The sequence below is a fragment of the Marmota monax genome, unplaced genomic scaffold, assembly GCF_021218885.2.
Source record: "Marmota monax isolate L192 unplaced genomic scaffold, Marmota_monax_Labrador192_F-V1.1 WCK01_AAM20220418_F8-fsc00086, whole genome shotgun sequence".
Classification (NCBI taxonomy): Eukaryota; Metazoa; Chordata; class Mammalia; order Rodentia; family Sciuridae; genus Marmota; species Marmota monax.
Genome location: NW_026693086.1, coordinates 7,869,494 through 7,893,790, shown reverse-complemented (window position 1 = coordinate 7,893,790; position 24,297 = coordinate 7,869,494). Strand labels below are relative to the sequence as shown.

General features: G+C 44.8%; 1 protein-coding gene across 5 annotated transcripts in view; it reads right to left on the bottom strand.

Moving 5' to 3' along the window:
- The window catches only part of Tpst1 (tyrosylprotein sulfotransferase 1), a 95,131-nt gene that overhangs the window by 3,486 nt on the left and 67,348 nt on the right, over positions 1-24,297 (bottom strand). For all 5 annotated transcript variants that reach the window (XM_046454578.2, XM_058582684.1, XM_046454577.2 and 2 more), the window contains 2 exons: positions 23,300-23,498; positions 1,529-1,579 (listed from right to left, as the gene is read on the bottom strand). In XM_046454578.2, coding sequence (XP_046310534.1) covers positions 1,529-1,579; positions 23,300-23,498 — 250 coding nt within the window. The remainder of the gene's footprint in view (positions 1-1,528; positions 1,580-23,299; positions 23,499-24,297) is intronic.

The following is a 24,297-nucleotide window of genomic DNA, read 5'->3' as shown; positions in this document are numbered from 1 at the left end:
TGCTTTTAGGACTTGTTTAAGAAGATTTTTCCTCTGAAGGTCATGAAGATATTCTCCTGCGTGGTCTTCTAACAACCTCTTTATTCTGTCTTTCCCAGTTAGGTCTACAATCTACTGCAAATGACTTTCATGTGCCATGGGCCAGGGTTATCCCCTTAGTTTCAGTCTCAATTCCCTTTTCTGCGTCCTCCACATTCATCCAAACCAGCCTTGGACCTGACGTCCCTTCAAGACTGCCTCTTGGACCGTTCTCTGGCTTGGATGACTGCAGCTTCTGTGTGAGAGTCCACTTATGACCCACCCAGATTTCTGGGACGTCAGGCCCACAGCCTTGCACACCTCTATCTGTAAGTTGATCAAAGTTTTTTCAGATAAATCAGGAGTCTCTTGGGAAGATCTTTCTTTTTCCTCAAATGCCTAAGGATGAATTCCAATTTCTCATGTATTATAGATACCCAGTAAACATCTGCTGAGTAAATGAAATGACTGGATTGATGAATTTCATTAAATATACGAGATTAGGATCTGGGATTATGGGTCAGTGTCACAGCACTTGCCTAGCACATGTGAGGCACTGGATTTGACCCTTAGCACCACATAAATAAACAAAATACAGTTATTGTGTCCGTGCACAACTAAAAATATTTTTTTAAAATATAATGCCTTGAAAGAACTCTGAAATTCTCAAGCAACAGGTATCAGGGATTGGTGGCTGTCCTGTGACCTCTCTGCTGTGAGTCGGGCCTTTCTCAGTGGGCAGCCATCTGCTCCAGGCTTACTTCATGCACACCTCACAAGTCTGCGTGTGGTGGCATCTAGAAGAGCCTGGAACTGAGTTCAGGGCTGAGCCTCACCCCGACCAAGAAGCTGAGCACTGACAGCAGCATCGGGAGATGGCAGGTGGCAGCTGCCCTCCAGCAGTGGCCCTTGTTCCTTCCAACCCCTGCCTGTGGTGACTGGGGAGCCCAGAGGAGCTACTCCTGGCCCGTCAGCCATCATGCTCCCTGTTCCCCGTGTATCAGGAAGCCATGGTGGAAAGCAAGTGGGTGTGAAGTTATCAGGAACAACTCTGGTTTGAAAGGAAAAGTTAACAAGCTTCAAACTCTGGCCACTCTTCCTGAGGGCTAACGGCTGGGTCCTGTAGGTGCTAAGCGAGGAAACCGGAGGGCCATGGGGGGAGTGTAGTGAGAACAGAGAGGGTGGCCTGCACTCTGCTTATCTGAAGCAGGGCAGACTCACCACAGCACCCTCCTACGTGGGAAACACTATGTGGCCTTGGTTTCAGCTATCAATAGGAATTTCCCTAGTTTTGGAAGCTACTGAGCTCCTTGAAATCAAGATTGTTAAAACTGCCAGGCACTGATGCCAATCCTCCTACCACCAGCACATATCATGATCTCTTTCCTATTTTTCTCTTTTGTTTTCCTAATTTTGACTTTTTAAATTTCAGGATGTCTTTAGAAAGATTAGTTTGATGCAAGATCCCATCTCTTATACAGCAGGAGGAAGCAGATACAGTGTACAGTACCTGGGGTTTTTCCTTCAGAAAGTCAGGTAGCTGGAATTCTCCTTTGTAGACCTGAGAAAACAGAGCACGTGAGAGTTGAAGGAAGCCACCCTGGCCCATCCCCTCAGGAGTCTGCAGCACTGACTGTCTTCCCTCTTGGAGGGTTCAGAGCAGCCACGGGGTAGGACCATGGCCAAGCTGCTCCAGGGCTGCCTCAGTGCCCCTGGTGGGCTGGCTGGGCAGGCTCAGCGTCCAAGCTTCCAGACACACCAGCTGAGAGGCAGCAGGCCCCAGCAAGGCTCACAGGACCCACCTGCTTAGGAATAAGCTTTTCCTTGCAACTCTGGGGATAATCCAACTTTATGTTCCTCAGTTTACACATTATTCCCACCATGATATGAACACTGAATGATTCTTAAAAGTGATATATACTTTAATTTCATAAAAACTCATTCTAATCAATAAGTATTTTCAATATATAAAAACTTTTCTAGCACAACAAATAGCTAAAAAGTAATTTTAAAAAACACTACCATTCACAATAGCCTCAACCCTGCCCTAGGGTTGAACATAATAATAGATGTGTAAGACCTTTATATAGCAAACTGTAAAACACTGAGAGAAACTAAAGAGCTACTCAAGTGGCAGGGCACACACTTTCAGGGACAGGAAGGTTCCAACAGTAGTGACATTCACGCCTTCAGTTATTTCCAGGTAGATTCTAGCATGTTTTTTCTTTGAGGGGAAAGAGACATGTTTTTTCTTTGAGACTTCAAGCAGGCAGTGAAAGTCACTGGAAGTGTACAGGCCCCAAGTGGTCAAGGACATCTTAAAGGAAGGACAAAGCAGGAGGGCTTATGGTAACAGACGCCAAGACTTAGTACTCAGCCATGCCCAGGTCACATTAGTCACCCACGCAAGCTAAGCTCACTGAATAGCCATGACCACCGCAGTTAGGTGCGAAGCAGAACCGGGAGCCGGGAGGCCCCTTGTGCAGAGCCGGCGATATGCAAGGGGTGCTGCTGCCACAGTGGTGCCTACAGCCACAGGCAGCAGCACAGACAGGACTGCTGCTGGGCCACCAAGGGTTCAGGCAACTTGGTTGCCTTCTGAATTTAGTTACTAAAGTGCAACATACATGCAGGAAAGTGTACCTTCACCTCCCCTCCAGTGACTGTAATCCACGCAGCCTCACAGGCCGTGCACCTCAGGATGTAGAAAGCCCCCACCCTTGAAGGCCTCCCTCCCCCTGCCCCCCACGAGATCTTCAGGCTGGCTGCACGTGTGGGTTTCAGAAGTAAGGCTTCAACGGAGGGATGAAAAAAATGTTAAGTCACAAATACAAACAAATCCAAAAGGGGCCACGGAAGCTATCAACTAAAAGCTCAATTAAAAAGTAAGCAGGAGGGGGCTGAGGTTGTGGCTCAGCGGTAGAGCACTCCTCTAGCATGTGCGAGGCCCTGGGTTCAATCCTCAGCACCACATAAAAATAAGTAAGTGAAATAAAGGTATTGTGTCCATCTACAACTAAAAAATAAATATTAAAAAAAGAAAAAAGTAAGCAGGAGGGCTGGAACTGTGGCTCGGCGGTAGTGCACTTGCCTGGCATGTGCGAGGCACTGGGTTTGATTCTCAGCACTGCATATAAATAAATAAAATAAAGATCTATCAACAACTAAGGAAAAAAATTAAGCGAGAATGGGCTGGAGTTGTGGCTCAGTGTAGAGCACTTACTGAGCATGTGTGAGATCCTGGGTTTGATCCTCAGCACTGCATATAAATAAATAAAAGATTCATTGACAACTAAAAAAGTATATATATAAAAATTTTTAAAAAGTGGCAATGGCTGGAGCATTATGTTAAGTGAAATAAGTTGAACTCAGAAAGTCAAGGGTGGCACAGAGTTTTCTCTCCTAGGTGGAAGCTAGAGAGGAAAAAGGAAAAACAAAGAACAGGGAATCTCGTGAAAACAGAAGGGAGACCAGTAGGAAAGGGGAACAGGATAGGAGCACTGGGGAGCGAAACTGGCCAAATCACATGGCCACATGTACATGTATGTGTGCCAATGCATGCCAGTGACCCCAGCATTACGCAGAATTATAAATAAAAATGTATGAATTTTTTTAAAGGGGAAGATGCCTGAGGTTTTCTCCTTTCAGCATCACATAGGGAACAAAGGCTGACACTGGAGAAAGCCCTTTCCTCTGACCAAGAGCTCCTCCCTAGTGCAGGAAGGCAGCGGCCACTCTGCTTGCAGAGCAAAGCCAGGTATGGATTTCCCTGGGGAAAAGAACATGCCTTGGACACTCTGCTCCCACCAGCCCTCAGAGTGCTCTGCTGAAGGCAGGAGGCCAGGGATGCAGACCCCCCCCCCCCCAGGGGCCCACAGTGGGCAGCAGCAGCACGGTCACTGGAGAGCCCCTTGTGTAGCTGCACCCTCACCTGTGGGGCGTGCTACTGCCACAATTCCTCCCTGTACACCCAGCTTGTGGTGGTGTCTGGCTGGAGCTGACAGCTGCCTCCTGTGGCTATATTACATTAATAGGCTCCTGGGTCCAACCTCCAGCTCTGTAGCACAGCAGTGCCCCGTAGACTCCCACATCTAGCTCTGCAGCACAGCAGCGCCCCTAAGACTTCAACCTCCAGCTCTGCAGAAGAGCAGCACCCCCTAGATTCCCACCTCCAGCTCTGCAGCACAGAAGCATCTCTAAGACTTAGTTTTATTATTTAGAGCAATTTTCTATTTACAGAAAAATTGAGTACAAAGCAGAGTCCTGATATATTTCCCGCCCTTTCCCCACTTTCCCTATTTTTAACATCTTATGCTACTGCAGTACATTTGTTACAATTAATGGAGCAGTGTGGAAATAATGTTATCAACTAAAGCCCACAGTTTACAACAGGGCTTGCTGTTTATGTTGCCCTACATCTATCTCATCATTTGTTTTTTGTTTGGTACTGGGGACTGAACCCTGAGAGCACTTAACCACTGATCTTTTTACTATTTCCCTAGTTTTGCCCTTTCCAGAGTGTCACAGAGTTGGATTTAGATAGTGTGTAGCTTTTCAGATTGCCTTCTTTCCCTTAGCACTATGAATCTGAAGTTCTTGTCTTTTTGTGACTTGACAGCTCTCTTCCTTCCTGAATACTATTCCAAGCATCTGGATGTACCACTGTTTGAAAAATTTTTATTTATATTTATTTAGTTATAGATGAACATACAATATCTTTATTTATTTTTATGTGGTGCTGAGGATCAAACCCAGTGCCTCACACATGCAAGGCAAGTGCTTTACCACTGAGCCCCAGCCCCAGCCCCCACTGTTTGATCATCGATTCCCTGCTTCCAAGCTTTGGTAATTATGAATGAAGCTGTCATAAGCTTCTGTGCCTAGGTTTCATGTGAACATGTGCTTTCAGCTCCTTGGGGTCAACACCAAGGAGTGTGACTGCTGGATCACATGATAAGAGTATTTAGTTTTGCAAGAAACTACCATGTTCACTTCCAAGAGGCTGTACCACTTGCATTCCAGGAGCAACCAACAGTGAGTCCGTCTGCTACCACATCCAGTGGTACCTGGCACTGCAACAAGTGCTTTGGATCTGGACCATGTTAACTGGTAGTGGTGCCTCAGGATTGCTTAGTCTGCAATTCCCTATCCGTGTGTGCCCAGCAGACTGTTGTGTGCTTAGCTTCCATCTGGGCATCTCTGGCAGAACTCCTCTCAGATCTTCTGGTTGTTGTTTAATGGGGCTGTCTTATTATCTCTTGAGGTGTTATTATTATTATTATTATTGTATTGGTAGATGGACACAATGCCTTTGTTTATCTTTATGTAGTGCTAAGGATTGAACCCAGTGCCTCACACGTGCTAGGTGAGTGCTCTCCCACGGAGCCCCAGCCCTAACTATCTCTGAGCCTCAAGAGCTCTGTGTGTATTTTAGATGACAGGCCTTTAACACTGGTGTACTTGCAAAATTGCTTCTCAGTCTGCAGTTTGTCCTTTCATTCTCTTCATCTTGTTTGCTTTTTCTGAAATTAACAAAGATTCTTTAACTTTCATCTATTAGTATGATCATAGTTTAAAATCTATATTTAAAATGAGTTTCTTGTAAACAACATATAAATGGGTTTTGAGTTTTAATCCACCCTGACAGTCTATCTACTGGTGAGTTTAGGCCATTCACTTTTTCAGTGGATGACTATCTTATCATATTTATAATTATTTTCCATTGGTGACTTTTTCTTTCTTCTTCTCTTTTACTGTCTTCTTCGGTTTTACTGGAGCGTTTCATGATTTCATTTTCTCTCCTCGTTAAGCATATTAAGTATGCTGCTCTTCAAAAAATTCTGAGTCTCTGTCCTTGAGTTTGCAATACATATTTTTTTTAAAAAATTTTTTTTAGACATTGATGGACCTTTATTTTGTTCATTTACTTATATGTGGTGCTGAGAATCGAACCCAGGGCCTCACACATGCTAGGCAAATGCTCTACCACTGAGCCACAACTCCAGCCCTGCAATACATATTTACAACTCATCTTTGCCCATTTCCAAATGACACTGCACTGCCTGCGGGTGGTGAGATCTTCTCACTGCCCAGCACTCCCTGCGCTCACAATACTGCTGTCACTCACTCACTGATTCATGAGCTACAATCACCAAATATATGGCTGCTACTACAGTTCTGAATAAGCTGTTGTCTGTCAGATAGCTAAGAAATTTACTCTCATTCCTTCACTAGAGCTCTCCCTCTGTTTAGGTAGCTCTGGTTTCTTACCTACATTACCTTCCTCCTCTCTAAGGAACTTCTTGTGACATGTCTCTCAAGGAGATCTATTATTGATGACATCCCTCCATTATTCGCCTAAGCAAGCCCTTCTTCAGTTATGAAAGATAACTTTGCTGGATACTGAATTTTGGGTTGATGGATTTTTTGCTTTAGGACTTCAGCTATTTGACCCCATTGCTCTCTCTCTTTTTTAAAAAATATTTATTTTATTTTTACGTGGTGCTGAGAATTGAACCCAGTGCCTCACGCATGCTAGGCGAGCGCGCTACCACTTGAGCCACATCCCTAGCCACTCTCTCTCCCTTTTTTTATTTTTTAGGTGGACACAATATCTTTTATTTTTATGTGGTGCTGAGGATCAAACCCAGTGCCTCATGCATGCTAGGCAAACGCTCTACCACTGAGCCACAACCCCAGCCCCCCCCACTTCTCTTTTTGCTTGCATGTATTCTGTGAACTTCTCCTCCTCCTCCTCCTTTTGTTTTTTAAACTTCTAGGTTCTTTCAAGATTGTCTTTCTTTTCTTTTCTTTTTTTTTTTTTGTACTAGGGCTTGAACCCAGAGGTGCTTTACCACTGAGCTACAACCCCAGCCCTATTTATTTTTGAGTCACAGTCTTGCTAAGTTGCTTAGCACCTCACTAAGTTTCTGAGGCTGACTTCTGACTTGTGATCCTCCCACCTCAGGTTTTTGAGTCACTGGGATTATAGGTGTGCACAGTTGTCTTTGATTGTCTGCAGTTTTTCATATGATATGCTGAGGTCTAAAAATTTTTGGTTATCCTGTTTGGCATCCTCTAAACTATAGGATCTGTGGTTTGATGTCTATCATTAATTTTGGAACTAGGCTGTATTTACTCTACTGAAGGTATCAAATGCTAAAATTTTCTTTAGTGTGCCTGCTTTGTAGCTCTGTTGTTTCAGAGTTTCCCTAGAGACTCCTCCTTAAACTAGGGTGTAGAAATTGCAGGTCTGTCAGCGACTTATTGTTATTATGAGAGCCTGATGGGTGTGCTATATAATATGTGGGGTGGAGGAGTGTTCTATAACGTGGGATTATAGCACAGGTCTCTTAATGACTCTCTGGCTGGGCAGTGACCTTCACCAGGGCTGCCTGGGCTCCCTACCGCCTCCTCGGGTGAGACAGGAAGGCTCGAGGGGGCTGGAGTTGAGTGTCTATGTCCCTCAGGTCCACTAGGCTCTGATAAAGCCCAAGCCCAGCCTATGGAAGGACCCACCCTCAGGGCAGTCCACTGTTGAGGAGTGCTCTGAGCTTATATCAAAATGTCCACTTTCCCCATCTCCCTGTCAGAAGCACTAGGAGACATTTTCCCAGATCTTTACTCAAAGAAGATGAGGGTCTCCTACAAGTAATTTGTGATTCTCAGTATACACCTTTCCCTTGAATTTTGGGGCAGCAGTTTGACCTGTGGCCTCAATTCTGAGTGATATAAGACCTGATTTTCAGTTTGTAAAACTTTTTTTCTCTTTATCCTAGTATTCTACAATTTCATGTGCCTTGAATCTGGGCTTATTTTCTTCTCTCAGTGGTACTGAAGATGTCTGTCCTTTCTTCTTTTCTTTCTTTCTTCTTTTTTTTTTTGTGTGTGTGGTCCTGGGGATCAGATAATCAGGGTCTCACACATACTAAGCAAGTGCTCGCTGGGCCACTATCCCAGCCCCATGGCCTTCTTTCATTACTTTGATAATTTCTTGCCCACCATTTTTCTGAAACTCTAGTCAGTCAAACAATGGACCATCTGAATTAAGTTTCTAAAAATTCTTACCCTTTCTAAGTCATCTCTTCATCTTTTCTATTCCACTGTCTAGGCAACTGCTCTACCATAAGCTATTTTTGTGGTATCTTCTAAGACATTTCCTCAACTTTATTTTTCCAATTATTTTACTAATTTTAATTTAGCACTCATATTTTTAGTTTCCCAGTTTTTTGGTTCTGTGTTTTTATTTATTTATTTATTTAAATTTCAATTTTTTGGTGGTGCCGGGGATGGAACCCAGGGCCTTGTGCATATGGGGCAAGCACTCTACTAACTGAGCTATACCCCCAGCCCCGGATCTCTATTTTTATTTTTGAAAGTAACATCTTGTTCAGTTAAAGTTTTCTTTTGCTCATGCACTCTGTGCTTCCTCTGAGGGCCTCTCTCTCCCCAGGGTGCTCTACTAAGTCTGGAGATCTAGGCTGTGAGGCGCTCAAGCTCACTGGAGCCTACATTTGAGGGAGGGTCGAGTCTATGGCAGGGGTGCTTCATGAGCTGGTGTTTTGCTCAGGATTCTGAGTACCCTGTGGCAGTTCTTTTCTTTGGGGTCATCAAGCCCCCAGAGAAGGTGCCTTATTTCCCATCTGCAGGAGGTGGTTGCAGGTAGGAAGCTTGGTGCCAGCATTCTGGAGCTGGGCAGACACACAGAGCTGGAGGGTGGCAGCTAAGGTGAAGTAGCACCTTGGCTTTCATTCTGGACGCGTACCTCTGTGCATGGTGTTCTGTCAGTCCCCTCCTCTGTATGGTGTGTTGGGGTGCTTGGGTGAGATTCTATTCTCGTGCAAACTTTTGACTCTTCCTACTTTTAGTATCAGACCTCCTCTCTCTCCCCCCCAATTTGTAATGCCTGGTGCTTCTAATTCCTGAGAATCTGTGGGGTTGAGGATGAACTGGATTACTTCTTACCTCTTTGCTTGCATGTATCCCCCACCCCATTTTCTTCCAGGTATTTAAGTCTGGCTATCTTCCACTCTGCTAAGTCATTTAACACTCCTACAATAGCTTTCTATTTCCATAGGTCAAGCTGAACAAGGAGGAGTGCTACAGTAATACTCAGTTTTCGGGAACTGTGTTGTTAGTGTACTCAAACAGTACGTCCAGTCTCTGAGGTCCAGGCAAGTGATCTGTGGATGGGGTTCAAGGGTCTGCAGAGGCTGGAGACCACCATACACAGCACTGCTAAGTGGAAGAACACATTGCTCCTAGGAAAGAAATTCCATGTCATGTGAGAGAAAGGACCAGTAAGTAAGGCACATAATTCTCATGATGTTTAGCTTCACTGTTAATTATATGTAAGAGAGGGGAGCTGGTGAAGTGAACTAGGGTTTTTATGTCCCCTTTCTCTGCTCCAAGCACTCCTATTCTGTGAGTCTGAAGGAATTTCTCTAAGCCTGAATATCCCAGGAACTGCTTTCCTCTTTCTACTCTTTCCTCTTTCTACCAACAGAACACCGTGCACAGAGGTACACCTCCAGAATGAAAGCCAGGGTGCTACTTCACCTTAGCTGCCACCTTCCAGCTCTGTGTGTCTGCCCAGCTCTCTAGAAGGGCTCCCAGTCTTCTATATAATGAGTTACAGAGGTTACCACAATTCCGTCAATTATCTTGCAGAGCAACACACATAAGAATTAAAATAAATGCATAAAAATATGAGCTCCACATATCTGCAGCTGCACCAAGGGCCCTGAGCCAGGCGGCCAGCAGAGCTGTGCCTGGACTCCTGGTCACGAAAACTGTGAAGTGACACACCTGTGGTTCTGAGGTGGTCTGCTGTGCTCCAGCAATCAGACAGGGACCTCCAGGTGTCAGGAAGGCAGTCACAGGACAAAGGCAGAGCTGAGGGAGGACTCTGGGGGCAGTGGGTGGCAGCTGGGCTTAAGGAGAACACTGGGACATCTGACTAGAAACTGGGGTGGGGGTCCTTGTCAAGCAGCAGCTCATACTCCAACCACTCTACCTGTGTACACTGGTAAGACGTCAAAGCCTGGCTCACAAAGCAGCTGGCCAGGCCAGGGAGGTTTCCCTGTCATGTGCTGAGGGTGGCTTCCCCTAATATGCACAGTGAATGGCAAGAGGAGAAAGGGAGGCCAACAGAGGAGACCAGAGGGAGGGAAATGAGCCAGGCGGTGGAGGCTCAGAACACCCAGGGCCCCTCACAGTGCTGGTGGAGCAGCGAGGCAGTACCCTGTGCCACGTCTGCTGCCTCCTCAGTGTGCTTCCCACATGTGGCCTTGTGGCCTCTCCATGCACCAAGTGACAGGATCATGGCATGTCTCAGATTCCTCGTTCCTGGTGGGGAGTGCTCTGCCAGGCAAGCAAACAGGTCCCACCCAAGGATGAGGAGGTGGGATGTGCAGGCCACTGTGCGGCCCACCACATGCAAGCAGCAGGCAGCAACAGCATGCCTAGACCCCTGCAGCTCATCAACGGTGACTCGGGCAAGCGAAGGGCACACACATCTTTAGATCTTAATGGAGCGGGTGACTGGGGGCTTCCCACAGTCTCAGAGACAGAAGTGCAAAAGGACCCTGACACTGCAACTGTCTAGGAACTAAAACATAGCAGTACGACACAAGGCAACACCAGACACCTCCTGTGGGCACTAGAGAGCAACAAGCCAATGGGCCACGCTACAGCAACAATACAGCGGGATCAGGAGAGGTGTGTGCCCCCTGTGCCACGCATCAGTTCCTCATGTGAAAACACGGAGAAGTCGGGAGATCAAAGCTCAGCACATAGATGCTGCCCACGCAAGGCTCACGAGGGGTGGCCTACAGGACACACTGTTTGTGCGTGGGGTGGACTAAGTGGACTCAGGCTGCAGCTCACTGTGTAAGAGGCAGGAATTGGATTAGTTGTAATTCTTGGTTCCTGGCACACTTTCATCCTAACTCCATGCATAGCCTGCTGTTATTTATTTAGTAATATAATTCATTATTTTTAGTAATGTAATGAACATTCCCCCTTGAGGAATTACACTTGCTAGTTTCACAAGCACAGAAAACATGCAACTGCAGCCAGATATTCTAATGCAGGAAGGGATCCAGAGTTTGAAATTTATATCTTTAATCCCTCCAGGCTCTTGTGGCCACTACAGGCTCATGATCTCCAAAACACACATACTGTAAAACAGCTGATAGCATGCTTGTTTACATATTCTAATTTTTCTGGAATTATTTTGGCACCTTTGCAAATCTCAGACTTGGCCCTGAGAAGTGCAACAGTCTCATCCTGTTTGGAAACAACAGGATAAATGTTGTTAATACTTCTTATATCAAGAAGAAAACAAATTATCAGCCCTAAAGCATACGATTCTTTTTTTAAAAAATATTTTTTTAGTAGTCAATGTACCTTTATTATTATTTTTTATTTATATGTGGTGCTGAGAACCGAACCTAGTGCCTCACACATGCTAGGCAAACGCTCTACCACTGAGCTACAACCCCAGCCCTCAGAAGCATAAGATTCTTCTCCAAAACATTTTAAAGAAAAAGAAATGTTTCAGTGTGATGACTTTTGGGTGAAGTTGGACAAAATGGCCTGAAATGTGAATTTAACTGGAAATCTACAGCAACTGCAAAACATAAACCTCTCCTTACTGCAGAAAGCAGTATACACTACAGGAAATACAGCATTGAGACTTGGATTTTCTAGGGAAGTCTGGGCATTAGACATATCTAGACACTTCTGAAAAGAAGACATATGAACGGCAACACAGAAACACATACAAAACCGCTCAACATCACTAGCTACCAGGGAAGCTCAAATCAAAACTACCCACACGGCCTCTCCAGAAGGAAGCAACAAGGCTGGGCAAGGGTGTGCAGAAGTGGGCACCCTGCTTGCTGCTGGTGGGAATGTCGCTTTGGAGCACCATTATGGAGAGACATGGAGAGCCCTCAAAGACCGAAGCTTCTGGGGCTCCAGGAGAGCTAAGCAAGGCTCTCCTCGGAGCCGCCACTTGACGCAGCACGATTGGGTGCACACCCAGAGGAAAGAGAACCCGCCCGCCTTCACTGCAGCACCCCCCCCCCCCAAGAGGCACTGTCGAGCTGCGAGGAAGAAACCCGGCTGCGGTCCTGAGTGGAAGAAGGTGGCACAGAGAGGCAAGGACTGAGTGGTCAGGCCCACATCCCCACACTGACGAGAGCCATCGTATGGATGCTCTCGTGGGTCTCCTTTAACCTGCTTCACAGCAGAAAACTTATTACAAGGGCTGGGGCTGGGCTCAGTGGTAGAGCGCTCGCCTAGAACGTGAGAGGCCCTGGGTTTGATCCTCAGCATCACATAAAAATAAATAAGTGAAATAAAGGTTTTGTGTCCATCTACAACTAAAAAATAAATATTAAAAAAAGAAAGAAAACTTGTTACAGCGTGGCTTGGGTCTGTGTTCTGCCCAGCCTCCCTGTGTCCTGATGGGCCTGGCACACTCACCTCTGGAGCTGCCTGCGGGACCTTGCCCACATCTGTGCTTGGGCCTGCACCTGCACAGGGCTCTCACCTTCGTTCCACCACCGCTGCTGCCACCCTGCTGGTCGTCTTCAAGGACCCCGCTCAGGCAGTTCTCTCATTTTTTGTTTGATTTTCACTGAATTTGTCTATTCTTCCTCAGCATCTTGTTATGGGTCAGATTCAAAATCTAGGTTTCTGTTTTTTGTTGTTGTTTTAGATATTTCCATGATCAAGAAATATCAAGGGGGGATGGTTCTCCCCCACCCCATACTGGGGATTGAACTCAGGGGCACTCACCACTGAGCCACACCCCCAGCCCTATTTTATTTAGAGATAGGGTCTCACTGAGTTGCTTAGTGCCTCACTATTGCTGAGGCTGGCTTTGAACTCACGATCCTCCTGTCTCAGCCTCCCAAGCCACTGTGATTATAGGCATGCATCACTGTACCCAGCAAGAAAATGGTTCTTACTCCAGCATTTAAAAACTGAATCCAGATAACTTTTTCTAATTTTAGGTGATTTTAATGAAGGTATAACATATAAGGGAAAATGTGGAAACCATAGATGAATGAGCAATGAAATTTTGTAGACTGAAGACAGATGAAGAAACAGAAACTAGCCACGCGTCTCTATCTGGCCTTGATGTGACAAGGCCTCTGCATGTTGCAGACACAGAACCAGAAGCTAGAGGAGGCTGTGGTGGAGGGGAGGCTGAGGTGGAGGGGTTGCTGGAGCCCAGGATTTTTGAGCCCAGCCTGGGCAGCATGGTTAGGGGATGTCTCAACAAGTAAACTGGCAGCACAGTGGACAGACCTCTCTCTCCAGTCACTGGTGCTTTCCTCATGAAAACAAGCCAGGTCTGCACTTCCTGGGCACCAAAAGAAGGCACTGTGCTTCTGTGACTACCCATCCAATGCCCAGAGCCCTGCAGTGACCATCCTGACAGACGAGAGCACTGTGGTATAAGATGTCCCACACCAAACTTCACAGGATGCTGCAGAAGCACTGGCATCTGCTTTTGAAATAAAGCGAAACACAGGAGAGGAAGAGAACTGTCATGCCGGGAGAGCACCCAGTTCTGTGGTGGCTGTTTGAAGGGGCATCAAATGTTAAGACAATGGAATGTGATTTTCTCTAACTACAACCACTAGAATACAAAGCTTGTCACGTCTGAGTGCACAAATATAAGAAATGAAAAACTAAAGGTAAATCATACCTCAAATCCAGTGGTAGTTGGAACAGTCCTACCATGGCACAGGAACCCAACTGAGACAACAGAGTCAAAAAGGCACCTACCTTGGGGCTGAGCTGTGGCTCAGTGGCAGAATGCTTGCCTAGCACATATGAGGCCCTGGGTTCGATCCTCAGTACCACATGAAAATAAATAAATAAAATAAAGGTATTGTGTCTAACTACAACTAAAAAAATAAATATTAAAAAAAGGGGGACCAGGCTGGGGATGTGGCTCAAGTGGTAACGCGCTCGCCTGGTACACGTGGGGCGCTAGGTTTGATCCTCCGCACCACATAAAAATAAAGATGTTGTGTCCACCGAAAACTGAAAAATAAACATTAAAAAAACTCTCTCTCTCTTAAAAAAAAAAAGAAAAAAAAAGGGGGGGAACCTATCAGGAGCCCACTGAGACGTGTCACATCCATGGCCAGGGTGGAGCTGGGAACCAGGACTTGAAAGTGAGACCCCTCTTGACACCTGGTTCTCTTCTTTTGAGGGGCTGGTTTTACTTGAGGAACAGAATGCCTAGTTAAAGTAGCTCAAAAACACAGGAAGTCTAGAGAGGAGGTGGAGGTCAGGCTAAAGCTAGGTTCAAGGCCCTTGATTTCTGTTTTCTTCTTTCTGTCATCTCCAGTGTATTACAAAGTGGCTGCAACAGGGCCAGTTCAATGTCTTTTCATAGCAATGTTCAGAAGCAGGAAAAAATGGGTAAACTTTCTTTATACAATTTCTAACAAACACCTCCTCACATAAACATGGCCAGAAGAAACTGGTCCATGGGCATCTGTCTGCAGGGAGTCCTAGGAAGTGCAGCTGATGTTTGAGCTTCCTTCCTCTCACACCTGCTGTGCCTCACGCCCTGGGGCCCTGGCCAGGGGGACAATGCTTCTTCTCTTCATTCCACTTCTGAAACTCAGGAAAGGGTCCCAAGACCAGTCTGGGAGGACTCTTAAAGGGCAGGGTCACTGTGCTGGATGAATGACAACTCCCACCACCACCTCTGTCCAAGGCTGGCATGAATCCCCTCCCCACACAATGCCAGGAGGGGTTTCTCACTGAAAGAGACCCATGTGAGATGGCAATGGCAGAAATCAGGCCACTGCTCTTGGAGGACCAAGGCAAATAGCAGCTTCCCCATGGCCAAAAACGAACGAGTTGATCTGGTGGAATGGAGAAGTGGAAAATGGGTGTTGGGCTGACTCAGTGGTAGAGAGCTTGCCAAGCAGGCCCTGGGTTTGATCCCCAGCATCACGAAAACAAGTAACTAACTAAATAAGTAAAAGTGGTCAGTGGAACAAGAGCAGTTCATGGTAAACGAGGCAAAACAGCTTCTTAATTTATTATGTGCAGTCACATGCCCACAAAAGACAGGCTGTGAGTAAACAAGTAACAGCACTGGAAGCGCACAGTGGAAACAGCAGGAAAGAACCCAGGGCTGTGGCCTTGCTTCTGTGTGTCCTGCAGAACAGGGAAAAGAAGTGGGGACTGCACAATTTCAACCGCTACCTCAGGTCGGAGACGCGGTACTAGGAAGCTTCTAGGAATGCCCTGAACAGACCCCTATAGCATACAGCCACTGGATCAAGAGTTCTGAAAAATAAGCCCTAAGTGTGATCCTACAGGTGGTTCAATACAACACTAATGGAATTCACAGCCATGCAGCCTCTCATTTTAAATTAAGCTCAAGATCTCGAGTCTTTAAATTTCGCTGAAAAAAAAAAAAATTTTTTTTTGCTGAGAATTTTGCACCAGCGAAACCTAGTGCGCTGCTTGGGGTTTTGGAAACAACAGATAGCTCATTCACCAAGCGGTCCTAAGAGTGACTTTCTGAGAAGGTTCAGAACAAGAGGAGATTATGCAAGCGATCAGCTGCCTTGCTGCTGCTGTGCCTCCCAGGCTGTTCAGGAGACCCTGGGGCTGGAGTGTATAGCACCACCCAATCCTATGGATCACTGTCCTTCTGGGCACCTCCCAGAGGTCACCGAGCCCTCTGCTGCTCGGCACAGAAGTCCAGCAGCATGTGACTGCATGTTTGGCCTAGAAGAAGAAATGGCTGGACCTATGGGTATACACTAATTGTACTGGCCCTGTTGTAGCCACTTTGTGACACACTGGAGGTGACAAAAGAGGCAGTAGCTAATGGTTCGGCTGGAAAAGTAAAAAAACTTAAGAAGAACAAGGCTGGAAAACTTGTGACCAAGGGATATGCAGAAGAGTCTGTTGAGGGGCTGGGCAGGGGTTCAGCAGTGGAGCACTTGCCTAGCATGTATGAGGCACTGGGTTTGACCCGCAGCAGCACATAAAGATAAATAAATAAAACAAAGGTATTTTTTTAAAAGTCTGTTGGTAAGGGTTCCTACGTAGGACACAGTGCAGGCAACTCAGCAGGAGGCTCCCAGTGACAAGAGATCACAGGGTCTCTTTTAAAAAAATCGAATGCACTCCAAGGAGCTCTGTTCTGGGCAGAGCGCAGGCCTCAACAGACACTGCTTTCATCAGAACAAGGAGGAAACACTGGATGAACTCCACTGCGTATTTTTCCTTAGAGCCATCAAGGAGCAGGGATGCAAAGAAGTCTAAATGAATCAAATTCCAGAGAAGGACGAGTTCTTCTTAGGAATATTGAGCAAAGTATCTTTCTACCATGAATGGCCAGGCTGGGCACAGGTGGGCAGAGAGGCAAATTTAGAGATAAAAACATTTTGCTTAGACAAAAAGAAATAAGCCAAGCTTTAGCAACAGTGTGAACTGCTACGCAGATTAGAATCTGGAATCTGGAGGAGCTCCAGATGTAAAACTAAATCTCAGGGCCTGACCACTGTATCTGGGGGACTCTGCTGAGTACGGCTGATGGGACCAAAGCTGGACACAGAGGATCTCCAGTCTGGTGTGGCTTGGGTCCAGGGTCCTGCTGCAGCTGTACTGGAGAGATGAAACAACTTAAGGTCTAATCCAGCTTCCTCCCAGCTGAAATCTTGATGAAAATCAAGAAATGAGACCCTTGCCTATAGCACACAGGAATCTAGGGATTGGACTGAAGGTCAAATCTCCACAATCTCATTTGAATTCAGAGGTAAACTGAAGCTAAGGGTGTTGTTCAGCTCCAGCTCAGCTAACTGCCAGATTCCCTTCCTCACCCTAGCTGCATGAAGGAGGGAAGAACATGCTCTCTGGGGAAAATAAAACAAACAATATTGTTTAGTTCATTTGCTATCTATTTATAACAAAAAGTCCAGCATGAAAGCAAAACTTCTAAGACACGAAGAAGCAAGTAAGTAAAACCCATAACTAAGGGAAAAATCAGCAGAGAGCCATGCATGAAGACTCTAAGACTGTTATCATGACTATGTTAAAGAATGCAGGAAGAAGAAAGAATGAGGGAAGAGAGAGGAAGCTTAAGGACTGGAAAATAATCTGAAATGAAGAAGTCACCAGGGGAGTTGAACAGCAGACTAGACACAGAAGGCAGACCCAGGGAATTCAAAGACAGGTTAATTAAGAACTAATCAAAGCTGATGCCTGACCTGAAACAGAAGAAGCAAGAATCAGTCAAATTGGTACATTATTGTTAAACTGCTGAAAACCAAATACAAAGGGAAAATCTTACAGTATGTGTTTGGCAGCTTTTTGTTGCAGGACAAAACACCTGAGAAAATCCACATGGAGGAGGAAGGACCTGTTCTGCTCATGGTTTCAGAAGTCTTAGTAGTCCAGGGTCAGCTGGCTCCACTGCTTTTAGACCTGCAGCAAGGCAGAAGCATCATGGCAGAGCATGCAGGGGAAAGCTGCTCGGCTCACAGCACCCAGGAAGGGCTGGGGAAAGAGAAGGGGGCCAGGGATGAGATACAATCCCCAAGGACTAACTCCCTTCAACTGGGAACACCTCCCAACAGTCCATCCAGCTATCAGCTCATTGATAGATCAACCCCTTGATGAGGTTAGTACTCTCACTCCCAGGAGCCCCAGCTCTGAACACTTGCTGCCCCGGGGACCAAGCCTGCAACACATAAGCCTTTGGGGGACATTCTTATCCCAAGCGAAAGATAGCAGTCAAAGCAAAGCAAAGCAAAACAAAACAATTCTTCATTCATAAGAATGTCAGCTGACCTCCCATCAAAAACATTGTGGAAGACAATAACATAACAAATGTTACAAGTAAAATAATACAACCCCCCCCCCCCCGTCTACATAGAATTCTATGTCCAGCAAAGATGTTCTCAAATAATGAAGAAAAAAGACATTTTCAGCTTTAAAAAAACAAAACCAAAAATCTCCCCAAAGAGTTACTAGCCTTCATACACTCACTGTGAGTATGCTCAAGGAAGTTATCAGGCCAAAGAGGAAATGTCCCAGGTGAAATCTGCATCTTCAGAAAAGAACAGAGACAAATTGTGGCCCACAAAGCATAAGATACTATCTGGCTTTTTACAGAAAGATTTGCAGCTGTTTTGTTCTACAGCAACCTTAATTAAAACAAGAAATTACAGCTAAAAGAAGGAGATAATATCCAAGAAAAGATAAAAGGAAATAATCTAAAAAAATTTAGATTAACCCAACAGAATTCAGGAAAATAGAACAAAGGAACAAAGACAAATAGTCCCAATTAAAAACAAATAGCAGGGCTGAGGTTGTAGCTCAGTGGTAGAGCGCTCGCCTAGCGTGTGCAAGGCCCTGGGTTCGATCCTCAGCACCACATACAAAAATAAATAAAGATGATATTGTGTCCAAATAAAAATAAATATTTTAAAAAACAAAACAAATAGCAAGTGGCAGTTCAGGCCCAGCCACATGAGTGATGACATTAAGCGTAAGGGATTCCATACTCCCCTTAAAATGCAGGCTGTGAAACCAATTTAACAATACCAGGGTTACCAATGTATCAGCAACACACCTGAAATACGAAGGCTTACTGGGGAAATAGGCCATTCACCTGCACACAAAGACAATTCCATCTAGCTGTGCCTGTGAGGGAACAAGTCTGAACAGTAAGTTTGATCTGGGACACTGAATCTCACATGAGGCCCCTTAGAAATTCCAGGAAGTTTCACAGAAGCAGCTGGAATGTGAACCTGGGGCCTCCTAATAGGAAACAGGGTCCCCATCACGGTGATAAGAGCCACAGAGTAGATAAGTGGGATTCAGGAGACTACACAATGCAGAAGTCCTAACCTGATGGGCTTCTGGGGCATCTATGAATCCACTGAAACCATAGGTAGAATTCTGTGCAGGATGTGTCTGCATTTTTGAGGTAGGCATTCATAGGTTTCATTAGGTTCTAAAATAAATTCCTAAATCTAAAAAGCTTAAGAACATGGAGGAGGGAGAGGCTGAGGAGAACCTAGAGGGCACTATGTATTAAACTGTGCAGCAACTCTGGAGTTAGACCACGGTGGGAAAGGGCACGGGACATGTTAGCAGCTCACTTCCAGCTTGCCATGTGAGTCACGCAGCCACAAAACACATGACTTTCCATTCAAAACTGGGCAAATTGTCCCTGAAATGAGCTGACTCAGACATCATTACTGTTGGACTCCCCACAACAGTATGAAAACCGTCTTTGTAACCTAGAGACTGAGATTCTGTATTCCTAATCCAAATGTGAGTTTTCTCCTCCCCTCACTCCATAAATCAGGGCCCGTTTCCCCAGCCACCTTCCTTTTCTGGAGCCCACCTCTGACAATCAAGTCTCTTGGCAAGCAGGACTTGCTGAAACCCAGGGCCACCAATGCTGGCTACATTAGCATTTGAGTTGCCACAGGCAGAAGAAAGCTCTGAAGAGCCTAGACTTGAGTGATACAGGTGATGCCTCACTGTAAATGTTGCAGCAAACAGACTTGGAGAGGCGGCAAGCAGCACTCTGGGGCAGGAGGAGAGCTCCAAGCTTTAGTTTATGTGGAGGGGACACCACGAGGAGGACATGGGGGGGTGGGGGAGAGGGGGGAGGGGACAGAGGAAAACAAACACTCCAAATTCTGAGCCCTGATCTACAGTTTCTCATAATATTTACAGGTTATTTGGCATCATCTTAGACCTATGCTAACATTAGGGATTTTCCATCTTTTTTAAAAAAAAATTCCTAACCTATGTGGCTGAGGGCCTTATGCAGAGTCTCTAACATGAAGCATGCTCACAGAAACAGGTAACTCTTCATATAGATACATAGTTGCGAACTTACTAGAGACTAGGGTTTTGATTTGTTTTGTTTTTTATAAAAGCCTTAATCCTCAAAAAAAAAAAAAAAAAAAAAACAGGTAACTCTGTTCACAGGTGTTACACTTCAAGAGGGAGTGGTCAGACTCCTGGGGCAGTAATTTACAATCCAAAAAGTAGGAACCCATGGTTAATTAGACTTCCTGGAAAAAGAAAGAGAGAAAGAGAGGGGAGCAAACCAACCCCTTCCCCAGGCACTGGTTTCTTACCAATTTTTGTAATTCCATTCCACGAGCTATCACATAAGAACATCTATGAAACCCAATTTCAAGACACACAATGGCCTCTGTTGTGCACCATTACAAAGGACTCAAAATGCAATTATAGTTCACATTTTATCTTTTCTTCCTCAAAATTATTGTCAGTTAAGAGACAGGCAAAGACCAAAAAGAAGGAAAGAAAAGCTGTATTGCAGTGTGCTCTGAAACCCTTCCAGTCACCAGTGTGAAACCCATTCTTCAGTCACATGGACTCAAACCAGAGCAGCTTCCTGACCTGCCCCTCAGGAGCACCGAGAGCAGCATCGCCAAGCCAATGGTAGTGGGGAGCCCACACTGGCTACTGCTCTGGGAAACCTTTGCAATGCCATGTAGTCATGTATCCTGGTTCATAAAGTCCCCCAGCAGAGGAAAGCTATAAATTACCAGTTACAGAAAGGCAATCAAGACTACGAAGGCAGGATGCTAGACTGATTTCTGCTTCATTTTTAGCAAGCTGTAGTTCACAAAACTTTAAATCACATAAAGCATTTTAAAAGTCAAGAGGCAGTACATGAAAGAATAATATACACACAGCTAATAACTGGAAAATGTTCAATTATGTTAGTCAATGGAACCTATTAAAATTAGCAAAAATCTAAAATAGAATCACCTCTATTATGCTGGTAATCTGAAAATATTTTTTTAAAAATATTTTTTAGTTGTCAATGAATCTTTTTATTTTATTTATTAATATGCAGTGCTGAGGATTGAACCCAGGGTCTCACACATGCCAGGCACCACGCGCTGTACCACTGAGCCACAACTCCAGCTTGAAAGTATTTTTTAAAAAAAATCTTGGGCTGGGGTTGTGGCTCAGCAGTAGAGCACTTGCCTAGCCCATGCGAGGCCCTGGGTTTGATCCTTAGCACCGCGTTAAAATAAATAAATAAAATAAAGGTGTGTGCCCAACTACAACCAAAAAATAAATATTTTTTAAAAATCTTATCAAGATATATTGAGCATCTTAAAAAAATCCCAGATGGTTGGACCTGGCTTACTCCCACTTTTATTAGTCTAAATGTAAATAAAAACCTAAAATTTAGTATTTCAAAGATGTTTGATACAGCATCGTCTGTCAAAGAGAAACACAAGAGAAAAACGATAAGATGGACTAGGGACATTTACTAGGGAGATGTATTCTGTTTGCTCATCTATTCGTTCATTCACTACTATGTTTCAGGAAGAACTGGCGATGGCTCCTGTGATGGTACACTGTATTATGCGTAAAAAAGCAGGCACACGATGGGAAATGTCCATCAGTACTAATAGGAAAAGGTTAGACAGAAACTGCGTGCATAAAGGAAGAAATATAACTTATGATCTTACCTTTGTTTAATAAAATGCAGAGGGCAGGGAATATACTAAAATATTAAGAATTGTATGTATCTAGGTAATATTATAAATAATTTTCATTCTTCTACTATTTTAATTTTATATAGTGAAAAAAATACTTTTTATTATAAATATGTATACTTTGGGAGGTACTGGGGATTGAGTCAGGGGCACTTTACCACTGAGCCACAACCCCAGCTGTTTTAGTCAGCTATTTCACTGCTGTGACTAAAATATCTGAGCAGAACAACTGTAAGGGAGGAAGAGTTTATTTGCAGGTTCATGGTATCAGAGGTCTCGGTCCATGGCAGGTCGCTCTATATCCTCAGGGCCCAAGGTGAGGCTGACCATCATGGCCGGAGAGCGTGGCAAGAGGGAAGCAGCTCACAATGTGATCAGGAAGCAGAGAGAGAGACTCCACTTTCTAGATACAAAATATCTACCCCACAGCCATGCTCCCAGTGAGCCACCTCCTCCAGCCACACCCATCTGCCTCCAGCCACCAACCAGTTCATCCCATCAGAGGTTAATTCACTGACCCTGTCATTTCTCCCCTGCACCTTCTTACATTGTCTCACAGGTGAGCTTTTGGGGGACACCTCACAGCCACACCATATCACCAGCCCTTTTTTATTTTTTGAGAGAGGGTCTTACTAAGTTGCCCAGATCTGCCTCAAAATTGCAATCTTCCTGCCTTAGTCTCCTGGGTAGTTGGGATTACAGGCATGTTCCACCACTGCCAGCTTGAACTTAAATTTTTATATTAAAAATGTTTATATGTAAGTATAAAAAGGATAAAGATTACTTAAAAATAAGCTTATTTTCATATTCAATGGTTTATAATAGACAGCCCTTCCTACATTGCCACAAATGAAGAACTGAAGGAAGAACTGAAAGTGACTAAGAGCAGGGGATCCACACGCGAATGGCCTCAGGAAACACATTTCACTGTCACCAGGTTTCCAACTAAGAGTACCAAAAGGAAGAGAATAAAGAGATGACCTATCACAAGGCTATGGGGGAGGACACCGACACACACAAAAGGACATGGAAAAAACTCTGGAGGTGGATGGTGACAGGAGCCAGCGTGAAGGGCTCAGTGCTGTGGCACCACACCCTGGAAGATGGCTGAAATGGCACAGTGAGGTCAGGGATGTCCGACAACAGTTGTTGGAAAGAATGCGGAAGATCTGCCTTGAGATGGCAGCAGCATTCACCCAGGCGAGCCCTTTCTGGAAGAGTGCTTGTAAAAACACCAACCTGACCTGTACAAAGAACAGCTAACTGCCCGTGGCAGCAGCCGTCCCTCAGCTGGAAGGCTGGTGCGTCCACCTGTTCAGCCACTTTTCCCACATACTGGGTCCCGAGAGGTGGTACCTCCTCTACACAAACACTTAAGAGGAACGTATCCACTAGATTTAGAGAAAAAAGGCTTGCAAAGTAAGTCTTAATGATTCTGGTTTTATGCAAAGTTGTGGGAACTAGCTATGGATGAATCTCTCCAATGTGAGTACTACTCCTAGAAGGGGGCGGCACTCATTGAAGAGCTGTCCCCATGGTTCACAGGAACAGCCGCAATTGTCTTTAAAATGCAGACTTCTGATAATAAAGCACTCATGCGCAGAATCACTCTAATTTAGAACAATTTTTTGATCATAAAAAAGCTAGAACTAAAATAAGGAAAAAGCCACTTGGAGTCCGACTGCGTGTCCAGTTGCCCTAGGGCACTCACTCACCCTTCTGGTGTTCTCGAGGATCCGGGGGTCCGGCTTCCCGTAGTTGGGTGGGTTGGCGTAAGGGTCATACCCCAATTTGGCAAGCATGGGTGCAATCGCTGCCATATCTTGTAAGACATCTGGAGGGATCTTCCCCACCCATTTTGACAGAGCTCCCACATTGACTGGCTTGATGACTTGGTCTGTAGATCTTTCCACTCTGAAAACAATGCAATAAATACTTGCTTTAAATTTTTAAAATGTTAACTGATGTGATTCTGCAATTTGTATTTGGGGTAAAAATGGGAGTTCATAACTCACTTGAATCAAATGTATGAAAGATGATATGTCATGAGCTTTGTAATGTTTTGAACAACCAATAAAAATATTTTTTAAATGTTAAAAAACATTAAATTATTTTTGATGACTTATAACTTAAAACTCTGAATTATTTTTGGTAAAAATTATAATTGGATTATAAAGCAATTGCAAAGGAGGGCACTAATAAGGTTTAAATCTATTTACCAGACTTTTTAAAAAATAATTTAAGGTGGACAGTGATTACTGGCAACCTTAGTTTTCTAGAAGCAGGGAAAAGGGTCAGGCTTTTGAAAACATCTGTATAAACTGTGTTGACACATTGATCACAGCATGGGAGGGTAACAAAGGTAAGTCCTTTCAGAAAAACTGTCAACTTACTTGAAATGCATTAAAAAATGGGACTGATGGACGACTAGAGAGAGGGACAGAGAGGGACAGGTATGTAATAAAGCAAACAGTAAAACGTTAACTGTAGAATCTTGCTGGTGGGCATGATTCTTTCAATTTCTTCTGCATGTCTGAAATTTTCTTAATAAAACACTGGGGGGGACCGTGAAGCATAAACCATTAAGAACGCAAAATACCCACTGTTCTATCTTTCTGTTGACTTCCCAAAGACTCCTATTTTCTACAGAAAAAGTGCTGCTTATGATTTTCAGTATCACAGAATTAAGACTATAGGAAATGTGTTCTGAATC